Raw genomic sequence first — 23,458 nt, forward strand, 5'->3', positions numbered from 1 at the left:
TGACAGACGTGTTGTTATTTCACCAAACACTAACACATCCCCCGTCCTAGTCAGACTGTGGAGAAGTGTTCTTTTCGACAGTTGTACCTTATTTTGTACATTTAACCAGTTTGTTTCTATGTTTCTTCCTCTCTCAGCCCCAGAAGTCTGATTTAAAGATGTGCAGTCTGTGGCTCTTTAACTTCACATTATATATCATGTTTATAATCATTGTTTGTTCCTATGAAATTAGATTCGATATATTAAATTGTCCCGAAGCAAATTAGTTGTGGGCTAAAAGAGCCAGATACCACTGCAACAACAGTAGAACAATACACATAATACATGCAAGACACAGATTCAAGTCGTAAGCAGCAGTGACCAGGGTCCCCACACATCCTGGAAAACCTGGTAAATGGTTGACCAATTTTCCAGTCATGGAAAACACATGGAAAATGAGAGCAGAGTTGTCCTGGAAAATGATTTATCACATGGTGACATCAGATCCCAGAGCTCTGTTTGACTTATTCCTAAGAAAACTTTGAGTTGCTGAGTGTTTCCAATGCTGGACTTGTTGCTGAGTGACAGAGAACAGTTTTAGATCTGGTTTAAAACAAAAGCAACATGTTTTTTCGTTGTTCTATGATAAATTTGTCTTAATTTCTAAGCATGTCAGAGATTATTTCATATATTTTCTTTGACAGCTTTCCCTCCTGTTCAGAGTGGAAGTCAAATATAAAGGAGGAAACAGTTGTTAAAAGTCCAGAGACAGTTTTCATTATGAGACCGACCTGCTGCGTCTTTTTACTGATGACGATTTTATCCTCGTCTTCCTCTCCGTCCTCTTCTTCCTCGTCACACGTCCGATCCACGGTGACGTCCATCAGGCTGCTGTCGTCATCGTCCACGTCCTCCTGCACCACAGATTAATAACACCACCAGTAAGAACAACACCATTTCACTTCATATAAAACAACAACAAAAAACTTCTTTTTATTGTTTTCTATCGTCTTTTATTCCTCCTCTTCATGAACTCTCACTTTATTTATTAACTGAGTTCCCCAGGTTTTTGTTAAAGGTTGTAAAAACCACTACTGCCATTACAACTGGGATTATTCCACCAATGTTGATTTCTGAACTCTTCTTAAGTTTAAAAAAATAGTGCTGTGTTGTTTAAAAATGAATATGATCTTTATTTCTTTACATTACTATTATTATTAATATTCGAGGTCTGAAAACACTGGAACGCTCTAAATGACAATATTTTTATATCAAATTTGGAAGAAATGTTGTCAGTAGTTTATAGAATCAATCAAAAATGTTCATTTTACTCAAACACCCACCTATAAATAGTAAAAAACCAGAGAAACTGATCCTTTTGAAGTAGGGCTCTTCATGTTTTTCCAGAGCTGTATGTATCTTATAAATGTTTTATTTGTCCTTATCCTTTTATTTCCTCTGCACTTTGTCTTATTTTATCTCACAGTCTCATTCAGCTGCTCTTATCTCTTCTTAACACCTTTACTTTTTATGTCTTCACTTGCTCCTCTCGTCTCTCTTTATCTTCTATATTTTATTATTTATATCTCATTTTAAATGCATCTTTACATCTTATTGTGCTTCCTCCTGCTCTCAGTTTGTTGCCCGTTTGGCTTGGACCTTTATAGGTTTTTGTAAACTCATGTTTTGTATAAATAAAGTTATTATTTAATAAGTTATCATTATGGCTGTCTTTACACTGCATGGTTCAAGTGGCCCAATTCCAATTTTTTCCTCTCAAGTGGCTCAGATCGGATCTGTAACATGAATGTGTAAACGGGACAAATGCGCATGGAATCGGATGTTGTCAGATCAGATTCAGCTCCGTTATATGTGGAAATAAATCGGATACAAACCGGATATCTGCCAATGCGTCTGCAGTCTAAACAGACAGATCGGATCTTTCCTGGTAATGCGTGTCATACGTCATCAATGATAATATTAATTCAAGTGCTCACACGTCTCGCTGAACCTCTGTAGCTCGTGATTGACTCGTGGGGCTGAGCTGGGCTACCGTGGCCAGCTGTAGCCACTAGCTGGGTTTCCATCCAAGTCGTATCGAATTTAAAAGCGGATTTTGTGAAAATGCGCAAAAAGCAAATGCGAATTTATGACCGTTTCCATTCATTATTGTTTTGCGATTATTGGGAGAGGAGGAGTGGTGCGCCGTGAGATTACGTCATAAGAGAGCGTGAATGTATCCAACAGTCGACACTCAGCTGACACTCAACATCATGGACAATTTACGTACTTTCCGGACTATAGACGCACCTGTATAAGCTGCACCAGCTACATTTTAAAAGAAAATACATATATAGGCCGCACTTGAATATAAGCTGCAGGTTTTCATGTTGTAACATGAGATATTTACACAGAAAGACAGTCGGGAACTGTGACAGTCCGCTCGCTTTTCCGCTGTTTTGGTTATGCTCCTCTCCTCCATGTGCATCTGTTTACATACGAAGCCGGTGAAAAATCAATAAGTTACATAACGATGTTACGGCGTGTGTTTGTGTAGTCTTAACCGTCATAAACAAAAGATTATGGGTTACGGAGCGCGTTTCCATAACAAAAAGTCGCATTTCCTTTAATTGATCCGCTGACAAATCCACCCCCTCCAAGCGTATAAACTTTTATGCGCATTTACTGCCTTTATTCGAATTTCTGGCGTTTCCAGTCAAGTATTTATTCGCAATTTTTGAAAATGCGAATAAAAAAAGGTGGATGGAAACGCAACTAGTGTCACAGGCGTTACAGTGTTTCATTTTTGTGGTGTCCACGCGTCTGTTTTTTCCCCCCTCACTAGTTGTTGTTTTCATATAGGCCTACTGTAACATTAATTTCTCTGCGGATCGATACGAGGGCAAGCGAAGGAGTGTGAAAAAAAGAGAGCGCGCGAGATAAACACCAGATTTCACGTTTTCCTACCAGCAAAAACTGAACCGAGCCGATAAGAAATCAAGAGAGGAAAAACAAACAATGTACACAAATGTGTCCAAGAGGCTTTGTCCCGTCCTCACTACGGTGGCACAACTGTCACCGTCACTGTCAACTGCTCATCTCACAGCAGCTCCGCTCCACGCAGCCACTTCAGTAACGTTATTTTGTAAGGACAGACGTTCACTTTGTAAGTGACGTGTTGAATATAAACTCTGAACACCAGACTCACCTTTGTTTAAAAATGTTATGCAACCTCCCGTATTTAAAAAAAAAATAAAAAATCACTAGTTTATTTCCAGCGGGTTGTTTCATGCAAGCACAGCAGGTGTAAATGCAGATTATCAGATATGGGTCACTTCTGATAGAACATGTAAATAAACAATTTAATTATTTTAAATTGGATATTTTAAGATTTGAGGACCTAGTCAAATTCAAAACAGGTCAGATTTTGTTTAAAGCCTGAAATAGGTTGCTACCAATAAACATCCAAAAAATGTTTATGGTCAGAGAAAGCATATATGATTTAAGAGGGAACTGTAACTTTAAACAATCTACCATCCATTCTACCATGAAAAGTTTTAGCATCTATTTTTGTGGTGTTAAAATGTGGAATAGACTAGATGAGGATATAAAAATGTGCAATAACTTAAAACAATTTAAAAGTAAGTACAAACATACACTCTTGGTCAGCTATAAAGAACTTGACAGCTAATTTTACTCTTTTTATTTATAATCATGGTCTTATTTCATATTAAAGCAATATGTTTTTAATCTTGTGAATTGTATGGAACTACAGATGTATGACATGAATCACAGTGTAAGGGGGGGCTGAACTTGATAAGCTTTGCTTCCTTCAGCCCCTTCTCAAACTTGCACAGTATCATTATTGTTTTGTTTCTTGTTACATAGATTGTTTGTCTTTTGATGTGCTTGTTTGAAATCAGATATAGGCAACAAATCGGAATTGGGCATCAAGGCCTGCAGAGTAAAGACAGCCTATGATGGCGGCTGCTTCTCACCTGTACGTCCTCCAAGCTGCTCTCCCAGCCGTTCAGCGAGCTCCTCCTCCTCCTGCTGCTGCTGCTGCTGCTGCTCCCTCTGGTGAGGAAGGAGGAGGAGGCGTCGCTGGTCGACCTCGGGGGGAGGAGGGAGGGGGGAGGAGGTCGAGACAGAACCACCACCTGCAGAGTAGACACACAACCAGTCACTTCCTGTCGCTGAGTGAGTGAAAAACCAAACCAGATCATCGACAGTGAAACAAAGACAAAAGACAAAGTGTGTGCACCTTCTGAGCCAGGGCGGAGAACTTGAGCACGTTGAGCGTCTCGTCGTACATGGAGGCGCACTGGTTGATGTTGACGATCATGCAGGCTCGGCCCCCCCGCCCGCAGAAGAAGCTCTGCAGGTAGTGGGTCAGTTTGCTCTCCCTGAAGGGGACGTGCTGCAGCAGCCTGACGGAGGAGACGGAGACAGACGGAGCAGAAAGATTCATTATCAGAAAAGATTCATCAACAACTGGATCATCATGTGTGCAATGCTGTTATGTCTTGTGTGCTGGATTGATATGGCTTAGGTGTATTGTTTTTTTGTTTTGTTTTTGTCATTGTGGCCATTAAGGCATTTATGGCGCAGCTACAGTGTCCAAGACTAATTTCCCTGAACGGGACAATAAAGTTTATCGTATCGTATCGTATCACGTCATTATCAGGAAACTTGTCCAGATTAATCCAAGTCCGTCAGTTCACTAACTTCAGTCTGGACTAAATGCAGTGTTTTATTGTTTCTGTTTGGTGCGGTTCATGTTCACATTGAACTGTGCGGATCACTGTAATCTCAGTGGCCCTCATTTATGAAACTTGCGTACACCAAAAAAATGGGTGTACACCAAATTCACCGCAAGGATCGGCATTTATTAATCTGAGCGTGAGCGTACGGTACGCACAAATCTCACGCCAGCTCTGACCAGGTGTACGCACATTTGGAACCAGCGTAGAACATGCAGGAACGAGTGCTGCTGTGTCAGAATGATTATTAAACCATAGTCTAATAACGCAGCGATGTGGACCACATGTTGTTGTTGTTTATATTGATAAAAAGTTAAAAAGTAGACAAAAAAGAGAAACGCTACAACCAAGTCCGTGTTGAAAATGTAACTGGGCTTTTATTTTGAGCAACTGAGATGAATTAAAAACCACGACGTGACAGATGCTCGTTAATCAGCTGTGTCAACAGAAACAGTCAATGACAGACAGACCTGTTATTGTAGATCACACACACAAACTTCCAACATCTCCTGCACCAGAGCATGACCGGACGGCTCCTCAGTCTCTCTCTCTGCCGGACACCGGAGCCGGCAGGGGGGGGGGGGGGCACTACCTGTCCAGGTCCAGCTGATCTCCGCGGCGGAGTGTTTTTTTTTTTTCCCCAGTCACCGGGACCTGTCAGCGGGACATCGGGCCGGTGTTTCACATCCCTCCATCAGCCGAACCATGCCAGCGGTGCTGATGGTCATAAAGTCGCGTTCGCAGCAGTAATATGCCTATGATTTCTCCTCAGTCACTTGTGTTTAGTAAACTGCAGGAGCATTTCATGAGGTCGCTGTTTCCTGACGTGGTCGGTGACACGTGCGTCTGCAGCCTCCATCCACCGGGATGACGCTTATCAATCACAAAAACTATCACTCTATCAATGTCCAGATATTTAATGTTGCCGCCCTCTCCCTGTTCAACGCGGTAACGCCAGTAAAGTCCCTCTTCTTGGCCGTCTTCCGTGTCTCCATGTCGTAAAAGGGGCAGGGCGACGCCTCTAAAGCAGGAATATATCGGGGCTTGACATTTAAATTACGCTCGTTTTCAGCCGCCGGATTTATCACCACCACGCCGGTTCTACGCCGAAATCAGCAGCGTACACACTTTTAGTAAATCACACGTGACACTTGCCGTACACTGATATTTACACCAGAATCTACACCAGATCCTGCGCAAGTTTAATAAATGAGGGCCAATGTGAGCGACGCGGCTTTCCGCGGTATAAAATGGTTGTGGCTAGATGGAGTTATGCAGTATTTGTTCTTAAGGTCTGGAGCCTAGGAAAAGTGTTGTTTGTTACCTCAATAAATTTAAAGTAATTTCTATTTAATTTGTCTACATTTTAGTCATTAACATTAAAAACACACTGTTTTTGGTCGGAAAATAAGATAAAAAGGTTTAAAAAAAACAGTTTTCTCAAAACTTAAGAAGGAATTTGGGGAAAAAATTAAACAGATTTTATAGGGCCCTAATAATCCCACAGCGAGGAGGAGCTTTTTGCAGCTGATCGAGGTCGAATCGAATTTGAGTTTGGTACAAGCGAACTCTACAAGACAGGTGTGAAAACACCCTCCGCCTCCGTCAGCAATAATCACATGACTGGGACAACACTACAGCTACATCTCTGACATTAATGTAACTGTAGTTATCTATAATACCAGTCTTTCTCTCTGCTCTGAGTCACAAAACGCCTTCTAAAGTCTCTGAAAGTGTCCAGAGACATTTGGATTCAAATGAATTAATTCTATGAACAGACTGAGCACAAGGGGATTAACTTCTTCCTTCCTCTCCGTCTGCTGAGGTTAAATCGTGACAGAACTGTGTGTGTTAGACGTTCAGAGGACTTGGTCTCACTTTGCCTGCTGGTTGTGTCTCAGAGCGTTGAGGCACTTCCCCAGGATGAGCAGCGACGTGTTGATGTTTCCCGCCTCCTTCAGACGCTCTCCCTGGTTCTGGGTCTTGGCGCAGCGCTCGGAGCCGGCCAGGTCGCACAGACACAGCCTGAGGGAGGAGAAGACCGGATCAGACCAGGTCAGAATATTATTATTATAGTGAAGTTAAAGGACAATTCCGGGCAAATTCACCTCGCGGCTGTATGTTCCTAACATTTTAGGTCTAAAAGAAGGAATCTGAAGATTTTCAGTTTACAGGGTTTATACAGGAATCTTAAAGCTAATTCTAAAACCTTTTTAAGACTTTTTCAAGACCATCTCAATATTTTTTAACACCTCACCGCCACTTCAAGCTGTAACCATTTACATCAGTGACACTTTTAACGCAACAGTTTTAGTTTGTGATAAAGACTGGACCATGATACAACAGAATTTAAAGGGATAGTTCAACATTTTGGCAAATTGGCCCATTGCCATAATTGCTATAGTCATAGCAGTAGGTTCGTTACCTTTAATTGTAGGTGTAAGCTATTTTTAGTACAGCGGAGCGCAGCAGCAGGCTGCTCAGAGCTACGCTATGGAGGCTAAGGGAATTTCTTGGTTTCCCTCATTAAACTCATCAAATACAAAATCCCAAAACTCCACAGCGCTTTTGTAGACAAGTTGTGAGCTGCACAACCACCACGCTATGAGATAATGACGGAACGATACGAAACGGAGCCGTTTTCGAGGTAAATTCATACAAAACCGCTGATGCGCGTTGCGTTCAGGGACAGTTTTTCAGCAAGCAGTCTCCGTATTTACCCTGTATTTACCTCGAAAACGGCTCCGTTTCGTATCGTTCCGTCATTATCTCATAGCGTGGTGGTTGTGCTGGTCACAACTTGTCTACAAAAGCGCTGTGGAGTTTTGGGATGTTGAATTTGATGAGTTTAATGAGGGAAACCAAGAAATTCCCTTAGCCTCCATAGCGTAGCTCTGAGCAGCCAGCTGCTGCGCTCCGCCGTACTGAAAATAGCTTACACCTACAATTAAAGGTAATGAACCTACTGCTATGACTATAGCGATTATGGCAATGGGCCAATTTGCCAAAATGTTGAACTATCCCTTTAAAATAGGCTGGGATAATAAATCAAAGGCAAAGTTTATCAAAAAACAAAACAAAAAAACATTGCTCCACTCAAAAAACAAAATCTTCTTTTCTTTTTTATGTACCGGTTCATCTTTGTTTTTTGATAAAATGAATAAATTCACACACTTTCACAATGTTTTTTAGGACTCAAACTCTTTCAGAAGCTAATTCAGAAAAAATACCTTGAAATTTTAAGACTTTATAAAGTCGTGAAAAGACATTTTAATACTTTTTAAGGGTCTTAATTTTCCCAACATTTTTTAACTTTTTAAGAACCCGCGGATACCCTGCATTCATCGTTGCCGTGGCGATGCGGGGACAGACACAACTACCGCAAAACAGGAGATATTACACTGAAAATCTTCAGATTCCTTCTTTTAGACCTAAAATGTTAGGAACATACAGCCCTGAGTTGAATTTGCCCAGAATTGTCCTTTAAACGTGTTGAAGCTCCACTCACTCGCTGACGGTGTGAACTCTGGGAGTCCCGACGTCCTCGATCCTCAGGATACGGATGGAGAAAATACTGTGACTGCAGAGAGACAGAGAAACACTCACATCAGGAACTGCACAGACGCAAGAAAGTCGATGAAAGTTTAACTTGCACCGTCTCAGATTCAAGGGGCAAGAAGCCTCATGAAGCAACTCAACTCAACTCAAAGTTTATTTCTATAGCACATTTAAAAACAACCTTAGTTGCCCAAAGTGCTGCACAACGTACAAGTGCTAGCAGTATAAATAAAACAACAAAATCATCAAACATAGATTAACAGTAAAATAGGGCAGTAAAAACAGTTACTAAGATAAGATAAAACAATTAAAAGCTATACTAAAAGATAAACATAAAAGGTCAGGGGGTCAGGGTGTCAAGGTGAGTTGAAAGCCAGAGAAAAGAGGTGAGTCTTTAAAAGTGATTTAAAAAGCTCCAGAAGCAGCTGAGACGTTGACGGTGTCGTCGTCCTCACCTCCGACTGGAGACCTGGTTGAGTCTGGTGGAGGAGAAGCTCTGGTTCTTCTTCCCCAGCTTCATCACCTTGTAGGCTTCTTCTGCACTGGTCACCTGGACCCAGCGCAAGTCTACACACACACACACACACGGTCAGAATTTAGTAAAATAAAACCTAAAACTTTATTTATCTATAAAGCATTTTTCATGCATGAAGAAGCAGCGCAAAATGCTTCATATAAAACATAAGATAGAGGAGATATCCACCTTTCTCCCACAAAGACACTCACACAAACATGCAGGATAAAAACACTGAGGAAACATCAGAGAGTAGATAAAAAATAAAAGGAGAAAGAAATAAGTAGAGAACCGTTCAGGTCTTAAAACCCTCCTGTCGTCCTTCTGGGTCAAATTGACCCAATCTGTTTCCTTCCTCCATCCTTCCTTCTTTACACAATCCTTTTTCCCTTCATCCTTACTTCTTCTTCCTTCCTCTGTTGATCCAATTCACCTGATCTGTTCCCTATACCTCCATCTTTCTTTACTTCCCTTTTACCTTTCTTCTTTCCACAATCCTTTTTCCCTCCCTTCTTTCCTTCCCTTCGTCCTTACTTCTTCCTTCCTTTTTGACCCAATTGACCGAATCTGTTCCCTCTCTCCTTCTATCTTTCCTTCCTTCTTTCCTCCCATCTTTCCCTTTGTCCTTCCTTCTTTCCTTCCTTTCTTCCTTGACCCAGGAGAACAGGAGGGTTAAAATAATGACGAATAAATAAATATATAAATGAATAAAGAGGGAATAAATTGGTAAAATTGTCACTAAATAGCTAATAAACAATAAAAAAGGAATTCAAAGCAAGAGAAAGCAATAAAAAAATAAAAATAAAAAGTGATTAATAATCTAAAATTACGTCCACAAACATGACTCAGCAGTTTCTCACCCTTGACGAAGGCGTTGCCCTTGACGTCCTGCGACAGCCGCAGCACCGTGCGTCTCGGCGCCGAGCTGGGCGTCGCCTCCAGGAGGTCGTGGATGTTCTCGTTGTAGATTTCACAGAAGGAAACCCAGACGGAGAACTTGGTGTGAGGGTCCAGGTTCAAGTCCAGTCGGTCCTCTGCTGCTGTCGCCGTGGACGACTCGAGGACGGACGGACCTTCCAGCAGAGTTCTGTTGGTGCAGTTCAACAAGCTGCTGTTGATCCTCTCCGTCTGAGCAGAGACACAAAGAATAGGTGTTCAAAGGGATAGTTCAACATTTTGGCATTTTGGCCCATTGTCATAATCCCTATAGTCATAGCAGCAGTAGGTTCGTTACCTTTAATTGTCGGTGCAAGCTATTTTTTAGAACGGCGGAGCAGAGCCGTGAGCTGCTCAGAGCTACGCTACGGAGGCTCATTATGGGATTTCTTGGTTTCCCTCATCATCAAACTCATCAAATACACAATCCAACAACTCCACAACGCTCTGGTGGACAAGTTGTGAGCTGCACATTCACCACGCTATGAGATAATAACACAACGTTACCACACAGAGTTGTTTTAGAGGGAAATACAGAGACTGTTGATGAAAAACTGTCCCTGAAGGCAACGCGCATCAGCGGTTTTGCATGAATTTCCCTCTAAAACAACTCTGTAACGTTGTGTTATTATCTCATAGCGTGGTGAATGTGCAGCTCACAACTTGTGAAATTACTAAAATTGACTATAACTAATAAGCATTTTAGTCCAAAAGACTAAATCTTGAAGACTAAATCTAAAACGCCTGCCATACTATATACTATAAACATGGAACTTGTCATCTTTTTTTCCCTCTTCTCTGAGCTGTCACGTGACGACTTAACATCCATCAACTTTATAAAACGAAAGGAAGAGATATGATCTAAAATATTTGACATTCACACACACACACTGATGCTTTCAGCCGTGAAGAACCCGAACCAGAGTCTGAATCTGATCCAGAGCCAGTTTAGCTCAAACTACAAACATGAGTCTGAGCTTTCCTCCTCCATCGTTACAACACGTTCAACACAAACACAGCTGCGTCAGCTCCTGTTCACCTCTTTGAGCTGCTTGAGCAGACTCCTCTTGAACAGCAGCTCCTCGGCCTGCTGCTCTCTGCTCAGCCGCACGAACTCTCTGCAGCGCTGAGGCTTGATGCTCGTCCCCGGAAACACCTGCTCCTCGATGGTGTTGAAGATGACGGCCAGAGACCGGGGCAGGATGCCGGCGTCCGCATCTGGACCTGCAGGGAGATGGACGGAGGCACACGGTCTGAGTCAGAATGAGAAGAATCATTATAGAGCCATGGGAGCTACAGCCGGGGTGGCCATCTCTGTCAACATGGGAATCAAACCCACGATCCTATGGTCAAGACAGAGCTGATCAGACACATGATCATCTTTCTATAAGCACTGATACTGAGGAGCTGTAACCACGTTGAGTGTGTGTGTGTTTATAAACATGTTAACGAGCTCCAAGTGGATTGTTTATGAAGTTAACGAGCTCTGGCCTGAGGCTCAGAGGTTACCACGGCAACTTGAGGTGGTTGCCAATGACGATAGGGGCCCCCCAGGCTGAGGCAAACAGAAACGTCGAGAAAAAGAGTAGGGCTGGGACGATATGCTTTTCTCCCGATTCGATTCTTCTACGATTTTTTGGATGGCGATTCGATTTAAATTGCGATTCTACGATATTGCCGATTCTCTCGATTTTTAGTTTTAGCATTTTTAACATTTATCTGCACACAAATACTGTAGGAGGCTTTAACTCTTTGACTGCCAGCCATTCTCACAGCAGCTTCCTCCAGCTTGCCAGGCATTTTCCAGCTTTTTGACTGATTTCCGTAGACCCACCATATATTATGTACTGTTACTACATACACATTCAACCCATCACAGGAAAGATGAGGGTCTCTAGTTTCCAGCAAAAAAACCTGTTTGTTTTGTTGTCTTGTTCCAGTCTTGTGAAATTGGCGGTTGAATATAGGTTAGTTTAGCCCAAAATGCCATTTTGGCACCAAAATCTTGAGAAAGAGAGGTTTTTGTGTCGGCTGTCATTTTCAGGTGAACCAGTACAATTGGCTCCTTTATATTTTGCTTTAGTGATGCCTCAACATCTGTACAGTTGTTCTCTTGTAAACAACAACTAAATCAACACTGACAAATGACTTTTGATGACAAAAGACAAAACATTTAGCTACTGACACACACTACTGCAGCCTTTTTTCTTTCTTTTCTTTGAGTTACAACTTTTTCTTTCCTTTTTTTTAGTGTGTGTGTGTGCATGTACGTGTGCGTGTGTGCGCGTGTGCGCGTGTGCGTGCCTGTGTGTCTGTGTTCGGACAGTTCGACAGGTTTTTGTAGCCGAAACACGGCACTTTAGATCAGATCCAGCTTCCTCTGGTCAGCAGGCAGCGGTCTCACTCACTCTCTCTGTCTCACACACACATCTACACCATAGACTGTGATCTACACACACACACAGCCGACAGTTCTGGCTGACGTGCCCCCTGAACTCCCAACCACAGACAGTCGAGGCTCACAACAGACACTCCCACCACCTTTAGCTCTCGTCACGTTCGCCGGCGCCGTCCGCTCCTCATCCACACTAGATCGCGGGATTTTCAAGCTGCTATCTGAGTGATTTCCAGATCAACGGGGTTGGTGTTACTAACGTTTGTGCTTTGTATCACGGAGCTGCACGGAGTTTCAACGAGCTGCCGAGCCGCCATGAGCCCCGCCGCCGCCCCCCTAAGCTCTCACCGGCGGCCAGAAAATATTTTGGAGACACTTGCGAGTTTAAAACATCGGTCCGTTCTGCTTCTCTCAGAAAATCTTTATATTGGAGTCAATGAGGAGCAGAGACAGACGTGGCCGCACTTTGAGGCTGATAATTCAAATTCTGTAAGTCTCTCTGATATTTTGAGCTCATTGTGAGAGACAGAACAAGTTTGTCTACAAATTTGAAAAAAATCATGAGTGTAGAGTGTAAATTGTGTCCGGGAGAAGTGTGGAAAGAGAAAAAATCTGGAATTTTTTGGGGGCTCTCTCCCACTCTGACCAATGAGGAGAAAGATGCAGTTTCACGCGTTAAACTCAGATTGTTGTTCACTCAGAGACTCAGACCTAAGAAGGTGAAGGTCTTCCCGGCGTTGGTGACTCCGTAGGTGAACACCAGAGAGTTTTCTCCTTCCAGAACGTCCTTCACCAGATCCTTCACCGTTCCTGCAAACAGCTCCTTCTGGGAGGTGTCGGGTCCGTACACCTGGTCAGGGCGGGAGAGAGAACAGTCGTTATTAATGAGAGGAAAAGGTCGTTAAACATAAAGAAACACTTGTTCTTCTGCACTGAGATGTTATCAGACTCTTCTGACACTTTTTATGGGTTCAAAAGTTAATATATAAGTGATTAAAATGCAATAATCAAATGTGAATGCATGAGATGATCCACAGGGATTCAAATCAAAATCAAAATCACTTTATTTATCCATTGTTTGTAAAGTGCAGGTACAGACACACACAGCACAGCAATAAGTAAACATCATCATAAATATACTGCATAAAAAGTTTAAAACTAGTTCAAAGTTAATAAAACTGTAGCTCATAATTAGCTGTTGAGTGTAGAGCTGCAACAGTTAGTCGATTAATCAAACAATAATCGATTATTAAATTAATCATCAACTATTTTGATAATCTAATAATTGGTTTGAGTCGTTTTTAAAGAAAAAAAAAGTCAAAATTCTCATATTTTAGCTTCTTAAATGTGAATATTTCTGGTTTCTTTGTTCCTTTATGACAATAAACTGAGTCTCTCTTTGGTTTGTGGACAAAACAAGACATTTGAGGACGACATCTGGTGGTTTGAGAAACAACGATTGATGTTTTATTGACCAAACAACTAATCGATTAATCGTTTAATTAACTGACAGATTAATCGATAATGAAAATAATCATTAGTTCAGGCAGGAATAAAACCAGATGATGATGATTATTGACGATGATTACAGACCTGGGAGAAGGTGAAGCGCTGTCCGGTCTGAGGCAGCGAGCGGTCGGCGCTGAGCCTCGCCGACAGAGACAGACTGGGAGGCTTCAGCAGCACCGTGTCGGGCGTCTCCATGGAAACGCAGTCCTGGTGGTACCAGACAGGAGTTTATGTATAGCAGGGTCTCTGCAGGTTTCACCAGCTCAAATTTAAGATTTTTAAGACCTTTTTAAGACCATTATGGATGAAATTTAAGACCTATCATGACAAATAAAAAAACGTATAAAAGAAATCACAAAATTAGAAATTGATTGCAATATTTAAGTTGCGTGTTAGGCTTGTTTGTAGTTGAAAATACATTCAATAAAGCACAATGAAGTGTCGCAGGAGCATTTTATTGAGCATTTGCTGTAGCGAGGGCTCTACCCAGGGTATATACAGGAATCTTGAAGTTAATTTTAATACCTTTTAAGACTTTTTCAAGACCTTCTCAATATTTTTCAATACCTCACCGCCACTTCAAGCTGTAACCATTTACATCAGTGACACTTTTAACGTAACATGCAGTTTTAATTTGTGATAAAGACTATAGACCACTATGATGCTACAGAATTCAAAATAGGCAGGGATAATAAATAAAAGGCAAAGTTTATATAAAATAAAATAAAAAAACATTGCTCCACTCTCAAAAAACAAAAACAACAATCTTCTTTTCTTTTTTATGTACTGGTTCATCTTTGTTTTTTAATAAAATGCATATATTCACACGCTTTCGCAATGTTTTTTAGGACTCAAACTCTTGGACAGCTAATTCAGAAAAAATACCTTCAATATTTAAGACTTTATAAAGTCGTGAAAAAGACTTTTTAATACTTTTTAAGGGTCTTAATTTTCCCAAAATTGATTTAACACCTTTTAATACTTTTCAAGACCCCGCGGATACCCTGAAAATACATTCAATAAAGCACAATGAAGTGTCGCAGAAGCATTTTATTGAGCATTTGCGGTAGCGAGGGCTCTACTATAACATTTTTCCCAAGGAGCTCGCATAAGGTAAACTATTTGGAGGCACAAAAAGAAATTGGGGAGCGAAATTAAAAATGTTTATGTAACACATTATTTATTTAATTCAACTGAGTCTGACCTGTGACTCTCCACTGCTGCTCTCTGCTGAGCTGAAGGGTCGAATCCTCAGGTAAACCTGCAGGTGTTCTCTGGCCTCCACACCGGAGCTCTGGGGAGGAAAGAAAGTCACAGTCAACATTTATCAGCCTCAGATAGGTAGGTAGATTTGCCATTTGTGCACAAACCAAAAGTCCAAACACATAGGAATTATTGTGCAAGGCTCTGTCTAGTAACACGTTAAAGGGACAGTTCAACATTTAGTCAGATCCTCCTCTCACCATAATCCCTATAGTCATAGCAGAGTAGGTTCATTACCTTTAATTATCGGTGCATGTTGTTTTGAGATGGGCGGGGCAGAGACGTGAGCTGCTCAGTGAACACAATGGAGGTGAACGGTACAGGTCCCCTGTCCCTCATCAAACACACAATCCAACAACTCCACAACGCTCTGGTGGACAACTTGTGACCTGCATTCACCACGCTATGAGATAATCATGTAACATTATGTAACATTACGACTCATGAAGCAAATACTTTGAACTACTTTCTCTTCTGAAATCCCTCCGCCCAGCAGCTGTGTCTGGAATGTAGTTCCGGCTGCATTTCCCTCTAAAACAACTCTGTCTGGTAACGTTCTGTTATTATCTCATAGCGTGGTGGAGTTGTTGGATTGTGTATTTGATGAGTTTGATGAGGGACAGGGGACCTGTACCGTTCACTGAGCAGCTCACGTCTCCGCCCCGCCCATCTCAAAACAACATGCACCGATAATTAAAGGTAATGAACCTACTGCTGTGACTATAGGGATTATGGTGAGAGGAGGATCTGACTAAATGTTGAACTGTCCCTTTAAAACACAGAGAAAGGCACATAGTCGGTAATAAAAAGTGCTTAAACAACATTCCAAGAAGAGAAAAAGTATATTGAAATAGGAGTAAGTAAACATTTGTCACTAGAAACAGATATGTGGGGGGTTATTGCATCTGTTGGAGATTATATAACAACATTTTCACATAATAGTGCATAATAGTGTGTTTGCAGGTATCACTGTGGACGGGTCGGGTCAGTTTCACCTGTGAGTCTGTGGAGCTGCAGACACCTGGTGGTGGTGGTGGGGGTGGGGGTGGGGGGCGGTGGTGGAGGGGTCTGTGCAGCTCGTCCTGCTCCACCTGTTCCCCTCGGTCGGCCCCGTGGGTCAGACATGAGTCCATCATCATCATCCTGCAGCGACAGAGAGAAGCACACAGGTCAGGAAGGAGGTTAAAGGACAGACGACCGTGTTTATCCAGCGTCTTAAAGTGGCGTTTTAATGAATGAATGAATGAATGAATGAATGAAAATGTGTTTATTTCGGTCAGGTCATTCAAAATGGAAAGTCCAACAGAAAACATCAGTTCAACTAGAAAAAAGCCAAACTGAAAAGGCATAGGCTGAAGCTATCGCTTATTTTCGCCTACCCTTCTTACATGATCAACTTATTCAGATCACATCACTCAAAACATCAAACAGGGTTTATACAGGAATCTTGAAGTTAATTTCAATACCTTTTTAAGACTTTTTCAAGACCTTCTCAACATTTTTTAATACCTAACCTCACCGCCACTTCAAGCTGTAACCATTTACATTAACTGAACAGTTTACGTTTTTGTGATAAAGACTATATAGACCACTATGATACAACAGAATTCAAAAAAGGCTGGGATAATAAATAAAAGGCAAAGTTTATCAAAAAAAACATTGCTCAACTCTCAAAAAAACAAAAACAACAATCTTCTTTTCTTTTTCATGAACCGGTTCATCTTTGTTTTTTAATAAAACAAATGAATTCACACACTTCCGCAATGTTTTTTACAACTCAAATTCTTGGACAGCTAATTCAGAAAAAATACCTTCAATATTTAAGACTTTATAAAGTCGTGAAAAGACTTTTTAATACTTTTTAAGGGTCTTAATTTTCCCAAAATTGATTTATCACCTTTTAATACTTTTCAAGACCCCGCGGATACCCTGTCAAACAGAAAATCATATCGTTTTGCACAAAATCCCAAACATAATTCCATAATAGTGTCAGCTACATCAACCGCATCTCTCATATTTTTCAATTTTAAAACCTATTTCTGATTTTCCTCCAGTGTAAGAATCCGTCTTCCTCCTCCAGATGTTTCAGAGCCTCCAGATGTTCCTCAGTGAGGAGCTGACAGGAGGAGATGAGACTGAGCAGAAGGACGTTCTGTCTTTGTTTGATGACGAGAAGCTGAATCCTCAACTATTTTGATCATCTAATAATCGGTTTGAGTAGTATTTTAAGAAAAAAAAAGTCAAAATTCTCTTATTTTAGCTTCTTAAATGTGAATATTTCTGGTTTCTTTGTTCCTTTATGACAATAAACTGAGTCTCTCTTTGGTTTGTGGACAAAACAAGACATTTGAGGACGTCGTCTGGTGGTTTGAGAAACACTGATTGATATTTTTGCAACATTTTATTGACCAAACAACTAATAGATTAATCAATAGTGAAAATAATCATTAGTTGCAGCAGCCCTCATCAAATCGTTTCGCATCGTATGGAATCATACCTGTCTCTGATTTAATAAGAGACGTCATCTCACCAACAACATGAACTGGAAAGTTTAGCAAACCTTATGTATATTAAGTATTCTTTTCTAGATTATTGTCAAAATGCGGTTGAATATACACTCCCATGACCATTTCAACTATTCACTGAGATATTTCCAACATATTTATATATATATATATATTTATTACTTAGATAAGGATTACTTTCAGTGATTGGTCAAAACTTTAAATTTAAGAAGTGACATCATCTAAAATTCAGTTTACATGATAGCTCACTTACTGTGATAGCTCAGCTTCAGATTCAGTCCTACTCTTCACTAAAAGTGTGAGGAAGACGCTTCATAACTAACTTTGAAATGCAGCTTTCAGTGAAGAATTATTATTGTTTCACTCTTTAGTCGACTCTAGTGTTGTTGTTGTTGTTAGGAGCAAAGAAGAAAGAAGAAACTTGATAATATAAATACAGCCTTGCCCAGGTGTTATATAACTCACAGGGAGCAGGTGTAACGTTAACATATCATCAACCTGCTTGTTCTACTTGCAAAATACCACATACACAAATCCAAATTCGCTATTCACAATCCATTGTTTTTGAGAAGGATCTCAAACAATATTCATCAAACAAAAAAGCTATTAAAACCACTGAGTTACGCATTTTATATAGGCTAATATTTTATTGGATTAATAGCAATGTTTTGTATACTATTTTGAATACTGCGACACCCCTGGCATTGTATTGTTCTTTGTTTTGTATGTTTTACTAAATGTAATACCTGAATTGTCAATAAAGTTTGCCTTAAAAAAAAAAAAAAAAAAAAAAGTTAACGTTAAATGACGGTTGTTGAATAAAAGCAGCAGCAGTTGGTTCAGAAGGAGACAGAAGCTCCGGTAGGTCCGGTTCTGTTCACCGAACCTCTTTCCCTCTCTGTTTATCCGAACTGTTAATATCCGGTCCGTTAATATAAAAATATAAAAACAAAAACGTTTTCTGTTCACGTTCAGCGGCTAAGCTAAATGCTAACTGCGCTAGCTGCTAACTGCTAACCGACACTTCTACAGTTTGACAAACCCCCGCTCTCTTTCTGAATAAAAGACGTCTCCAGCTGCCTCTGTGACCCGGTTGTTGGTCCGCAGGTGAACTCACCTGTCCGCTGAGCGCGTGGCATCTGGTTCAGACACGGTAGAGTAGTTTAATCTTCTTTTTGTGAGCCGCTAACTTGACGTTTAGTTGTTGTGGAGCTAAAACACAACAACACTGAGCCGCCGCGGTCTCAGTTTGAAACGGACCAATCGGGTTCGAGCAGAAACTGCGCATGCGCACGTCATATGATGCGTTCACTGGTTGATGTTGTGGTCGGAAATCTGTGCTTTCACCGATAGGATCCAATGGCGATGGTGTGTTTACGGAACGAAACTATTACTGTTGTGATGTTCATGAATGAGTCGGACAAAACTAAACCCATGATCGCAGATCGATTTTTTAAATGTAGGTTATCTAATAGGCTATTTTATTATCCAACTACCACGGTGGTAACTTCTTTCTTTCCCTAACTCCACACAATTGACCCTTTGTCAAGGCCCCGCCCCCCACGGTTACTGTTGCTAGGTTGGACAAACAATGGTCACGGAAGGGTTAACTCCCATTGGAAACCATTGAAAATTAGGCAGATTTAAATTGCTTGTAAGGAAAATTTGAATTAACTTATACATCAGAAAAATAGTGCCCATGATAGAGGACAGACGTGGCTCAATAGCGATTGAACGGGCATTACCTGACTTTTCCGAAAAATGGGGTAAAATCATTGTTTTGGTCACTCACTAGCTAGTAGCTAACGGCGCTAGCTAACGTTAGCTACAAGCTCATCTCCGCCGATCTCCCGTTTTTCCTCGTAAAACTTCACAAAGTTCAAAAGACATTAGCAGCGGTAATGTTACGTTTGCTAGATAACTTTGAAGGTATTAGATCTTCTCTGTTTATGAACACGACCAGAGAGTGGACTGGAGAATGAATGAGCTTCAATAGCACTTCAGTAATACAGCCAGGGAAAAACAGGCTCACTTCTCATGAGGACTGCACACAACAACAACAACAAACAAAACTTTGCAGTTTTGACCTATGCCTAGAGCTCCCCCTAGTGGACCACCCCCAAACCCTATTATTAAGCTCAACTAAATCAAGGGGGCAGTTGTCGGTCTGAGAAGTGAAGCTCACTTCCGCGTTCAAAAAACTGCAATCCCCTCGAATTCCTCTGGGGGCTGGTGTCAGAAGGGAGCATTCCCCATAGACCCCCATGTTAAAATCGCCGACTTTACATCCTCAGTAAACATGTTAAAAGCCTGGTGTCAGAACGTTTTTTCGTCTCAATCGATAGTTTCTACCCCCGCACACACTCTGAGGGGGGTGAATTTTTTTTTAACTCTACAGTTTTACTGTTATTAGGTTAAAATTCTGGCCAATCAGGGCGCGGAAACGTTGAGTGACAGGTCTGAGCAGCTCCGTGGACAGCTGCTTCGAGGCCAGTGGGCGGGTTCTCGGCCGGCCAATCCAACATGGCGCTGTTCAGGCCGCCATATTTGAGTCACAAAAACGACTCCCCAAAACCAATGGGTGACGTCACGGACGCTACGTCCATTCTTTTTACAGTCTATGAACTAAATACATAACAGTAGGTTAAAGTAATACAGTAGCCTACATGTTTATTGATGTCTTAGGTTTGGGGAATGGGATAAAAATGACTCCATGAATACGTTCCAGATATCATGAGTTGCTACTGCAGGAACCCCAGGCATATTTTAACTATATTGAAAAATTATAAAGTAGTTTTTGCCGAAAAACTTGCTGTCTACCTATCTTGTTTCATAGGGTTTCATTCCAGGGTTGTCCAACCTTAGAATGTTGTGCAACATGTGACATGGGGAGAAGCGCTCTGATTGGTGGATCAGCAACCAATCAGAAGGCCAACAAAGGGTCAATTAAACATTAAATCATAATCTTATGATCATCTAGTTATAATAAATGATATGCAATTTATTCATACATTTAATTTTTAAATATAGGAATTTCGTATTTATTGCCTTTGAGTGCACCTTACAGCAACTTTGCTTTTTAAAATGTCACAATGACAATAAAGCTCTTGAATCTTGAATCTAAATAAGTATATTTTATTTATTCATAATTAGATTTTATAACCACTGTTAAAATGCGTTAATTCTTTTAATGCCTTAATTTTTGTATAATTAATTAATCGTAATTAACGCGTTACAGTCCCGGCCCTACTAAATAGATAGTTAGATAGATAATGAGTGGTGTAAAACCTCAATCCCCTCTCCCTGCTCTCTCACAGCTACATCACCCATTTATTAACATCACATTTATACATTGTAATTAGATCTGTAGTTCAAACATCAGAGGGAATTGTTATCGTACTATGAAGGCATGAAATGAACAGTATGTAAGGGTTGATGTGTTTTATTACTTTATTGAGCTTGGCCATCTGCTGCAGCCTCATGACTTTGACTGGACAAATAATAGGCAGCAGTCATATTTACCCTCATATGTCATCACTTTATTAGCATTTTGTACAAATCCAGGTGTTTGCTCTTTATTCACGTTGGATGAGATTATTTTATTTCATTTTATTTCGTTTGCAGAAGGACATCAGCATAGTTGAAACACAACAGTGCAGACAATTTTCATCTTATGTACAAAATATCAGCAACCATTGACTATTGCATTCAACCAAAGCCGTGACCTCACCTTACGGCTGCTACTCTCCCAACCCAAAGCCCCCACCCCCACACTTGTCCTGAGGGTAACGTTAATTATAGACTACTGCAGAAAAAAAAACTAAAAAAGACACAACAACAACAGTATGACAAGAACCTTATAGTTGCATAGATTATACATAGCAAACATATTCACATACATGGTGCTTCACACTTGATAATAATAGCGATAATAATGATTTAAAAAAATAGTAACTCCTTCCTCTCATATTTTCAATCCAAAATTGACACAATTTACAGCTCCCTTCCCACTCCTTCTACCCCTCTCCTCTCCTCTCCTCTCCTCTTCTCCTCTCCTCCAATTTTCTCCAATTTTTCCCTGTTAAAAGGGTTTTCCATGGAGGTTTTCCTCATTTGATGTGAGGGTCTAAGGACAGAGGATGTTGTTATGATGGGATGTAAAGCCCTTTGAGACAAGCTGTTTGTAAAAATGGGCTACACGAATAAAATTGCCTTGTCTTGCCCTCCTATAACTGCCCGGGTCTTCTCCCATTTTCCCCCCATCATCCAGCACGACATCCCAACCCTTCTCAAAGGAACGACAGACAACCTCAACCTGCGAACTCGACCCTATCCCACCTAGCTTCATTAACAACTGTCCCCCTCTTTCTGCTTCCTCTCTCTCTCTCAATTGTTCTGTCAATTAAAGGCCAAAAAGCCCAAAAAATATACTTAAAAAAAAGCTAGATAAGAAATATACTTTTGGTGATAATGGGCAAAGGATGGACCCTCAAATTGATACATTTAACCATAGAATCCAATCTTATAAAGACTGTGTAATTGTAAAAAAATATTTCACATAAAACAAAATATCTGTTAAATGAATAGTAAACTATACTTTAAAATTATCCTACAAAATGTGTGAAAACTTGCACAGTATTCACATAGTGAAACTTGCTTATATTAATTACCATGCTGGTAATTTTTGCACTTTCAACTTTCAACATTTCAACTCAATTTGGTATTAACAAGGGTAAAATGGCTCAGCTTTCATCAGTGTCTGTGATTGCTGACCAGGGCTGGACTGGCCATCTGGCATACCGGGCAATGCCCGGTGGGCCGATGCACATATTTGGGCCGGCCCAGTACTGTCATAATTTAAAAAAAAAAAAAGGATATAGTTTTTTATCGACCGCAACAGTATCTGAGCCACTAAACGTGGCCCATTGGTTGATTTTCTTGAAGGACATTGGGCTAGTCCAATGAAATCTCTCAGCTCTCGTTGGCCCGCCCCTCCCCTCCCTCTTGATCATTTGTCTGTGCCGGGGATCACCACCGCCCCCCCACCCCCCAGCAGCCACAGGTGCTGCTGCGCCGGGAGACGAGCGAAGAGGACCCGGCGATGATGAGCGAGTGGAGGCAGTGGCGGAGCTAGACTTTTATCCTTGGGGTGGCCAGGGGGTGGCCAAAGCTATTTCAGGGGGTCCACAGACTATGTCGATGAATTTGTTTCTCGAACAATCAATTGTAATCAGAGTCTCTAAATGTTGAAATACATTTAAGTACATACTGTATTACTCACACAGCCTACTCACAATCACACAGTTACTTGCTGAACACACAGTTACTCACAATCATACAGTTACTCACACAGTTACTCACTGAACACAGTTACTTACACATTTACTCCCTCAACACAGTTACTTACACAGTTAGGTTATAGGGTTAGGCATTATATTAAATATAACGCGACAAAAGTGACTATAGGAACCCCCCCCCCCCCCCCTCGCCGCACCGTACCTCCGCACCTGACAAACTACCGTTCTCAACCAGACCGACCTGGCTCCAAGTTTGAGCAAATAAATGAGCAGAGACCAGACCAGGTCTGACCAGTGTTGACCCTGGACCCGATGCGGTCGGACCGCGGCAAAAATAAATAAATAAAAGAAAGCCTGTAGCCTAGTTGTGTTCATTCATAGAGACGTGACAGGTGTGTCACAACAAGCTGTGATCAGCTGTGGTCATTGAATAGGCTACAGTAGCCTATAGGTCATTTCAATTTGCGCATCTGTGTTTTTTTTCCTTTTTATTTTGTTTTATAACATTTAGGCGCATCGAGAGTGAGTGAGTGAGCGAGCGCGAGAGAAACAGCGGGTGCACCAGATGATTGCCAACCGACAAAAACTGAAATGAGACGGTTAAAGAGAAGAAAAACACAGAATATAGGCTACAATATATGTCCAAGAGACTTTGTCCCGAGGGAGGATCGGATGGTGGCCCAGGTTTAGTGATGAGGAAACTGTCACTGCAGCTGCGC

At 41.2% G+C, this 23,458-nt stretch overlaps 1 protein-coding gene across 1 annotated transcript in view; it reads right to left on the reverse strand.

Moving 5' to 3' along the window:
- The window catches only part of kif20ba (kinesin family member 20Ba), a 105,063-nt gene extending 86,361 nt beyond the window's left edge, over positions 1-18,702 (reverse strand). Inside the window, exons 1-13 of the mRNA XM_085799196.1 lie at positions 18,560-18,702; positions 15,913-16,060; positions 14,859-14,948; positions 13,739-13,861; positions 12,857-12,995; positions 10,790-10,974; positions 9,675-9,942; positions 8,756-8,867; positions 8,251-8,322; positions 6,621-6,767; positions 4,244-4,409; positions 3,978-4,139; positions 771-893 (exon numbers count right to left, since the gene is read on the reverse strand). Of these exons, the coding sequence (XP_085655322.1) occupies positions 771-893; positions 3,978-4,139; positions 4,244-4,409; positions 6,621-6,767; positions 8,251-8,322; positions 8,756-8,867; positions 9,675-9,942; positions 10,790-10,974; positions 12,857-12,995; positions 13,739-13,861; positions 14,859-14,948; positions 15,913-16,059 (1,734 nt within the window). The 5' untranslated portion in view covers position 16,060; positions 18,560-18,702. The remainder of the gene's footprint in view (positions 1-770; positions 894-3,977; positions 4,140-4,243; positions 4,410-6,620; positions 6,768-8,250; positions 8,323-8,755; positions 8,868-9,674; positions 9,943-10,789; positions 10,975-12,856; positions 12,996-13,738; positions 13,862-14,858; positions 14,949-15,912; positions 16,061-18,559) is intronic.
- Positions 18,703-23,458: the final 4,756 nt, after the last annotated feature.

Source organism: Trachurus japonicus, chromosome 15, assembly GCF_045865225.1.
Source record: "Trachurus japonicus isolate A0001 chromosome 15, Traja_1.0".
Classification (NCBI taxonomy): domain Eukaryota; kingdom Metazoa; phylum Chordata; class Actinopteri; order Carangiformes; family Carangidae; genus Trachurus; species Trachurus japonicus.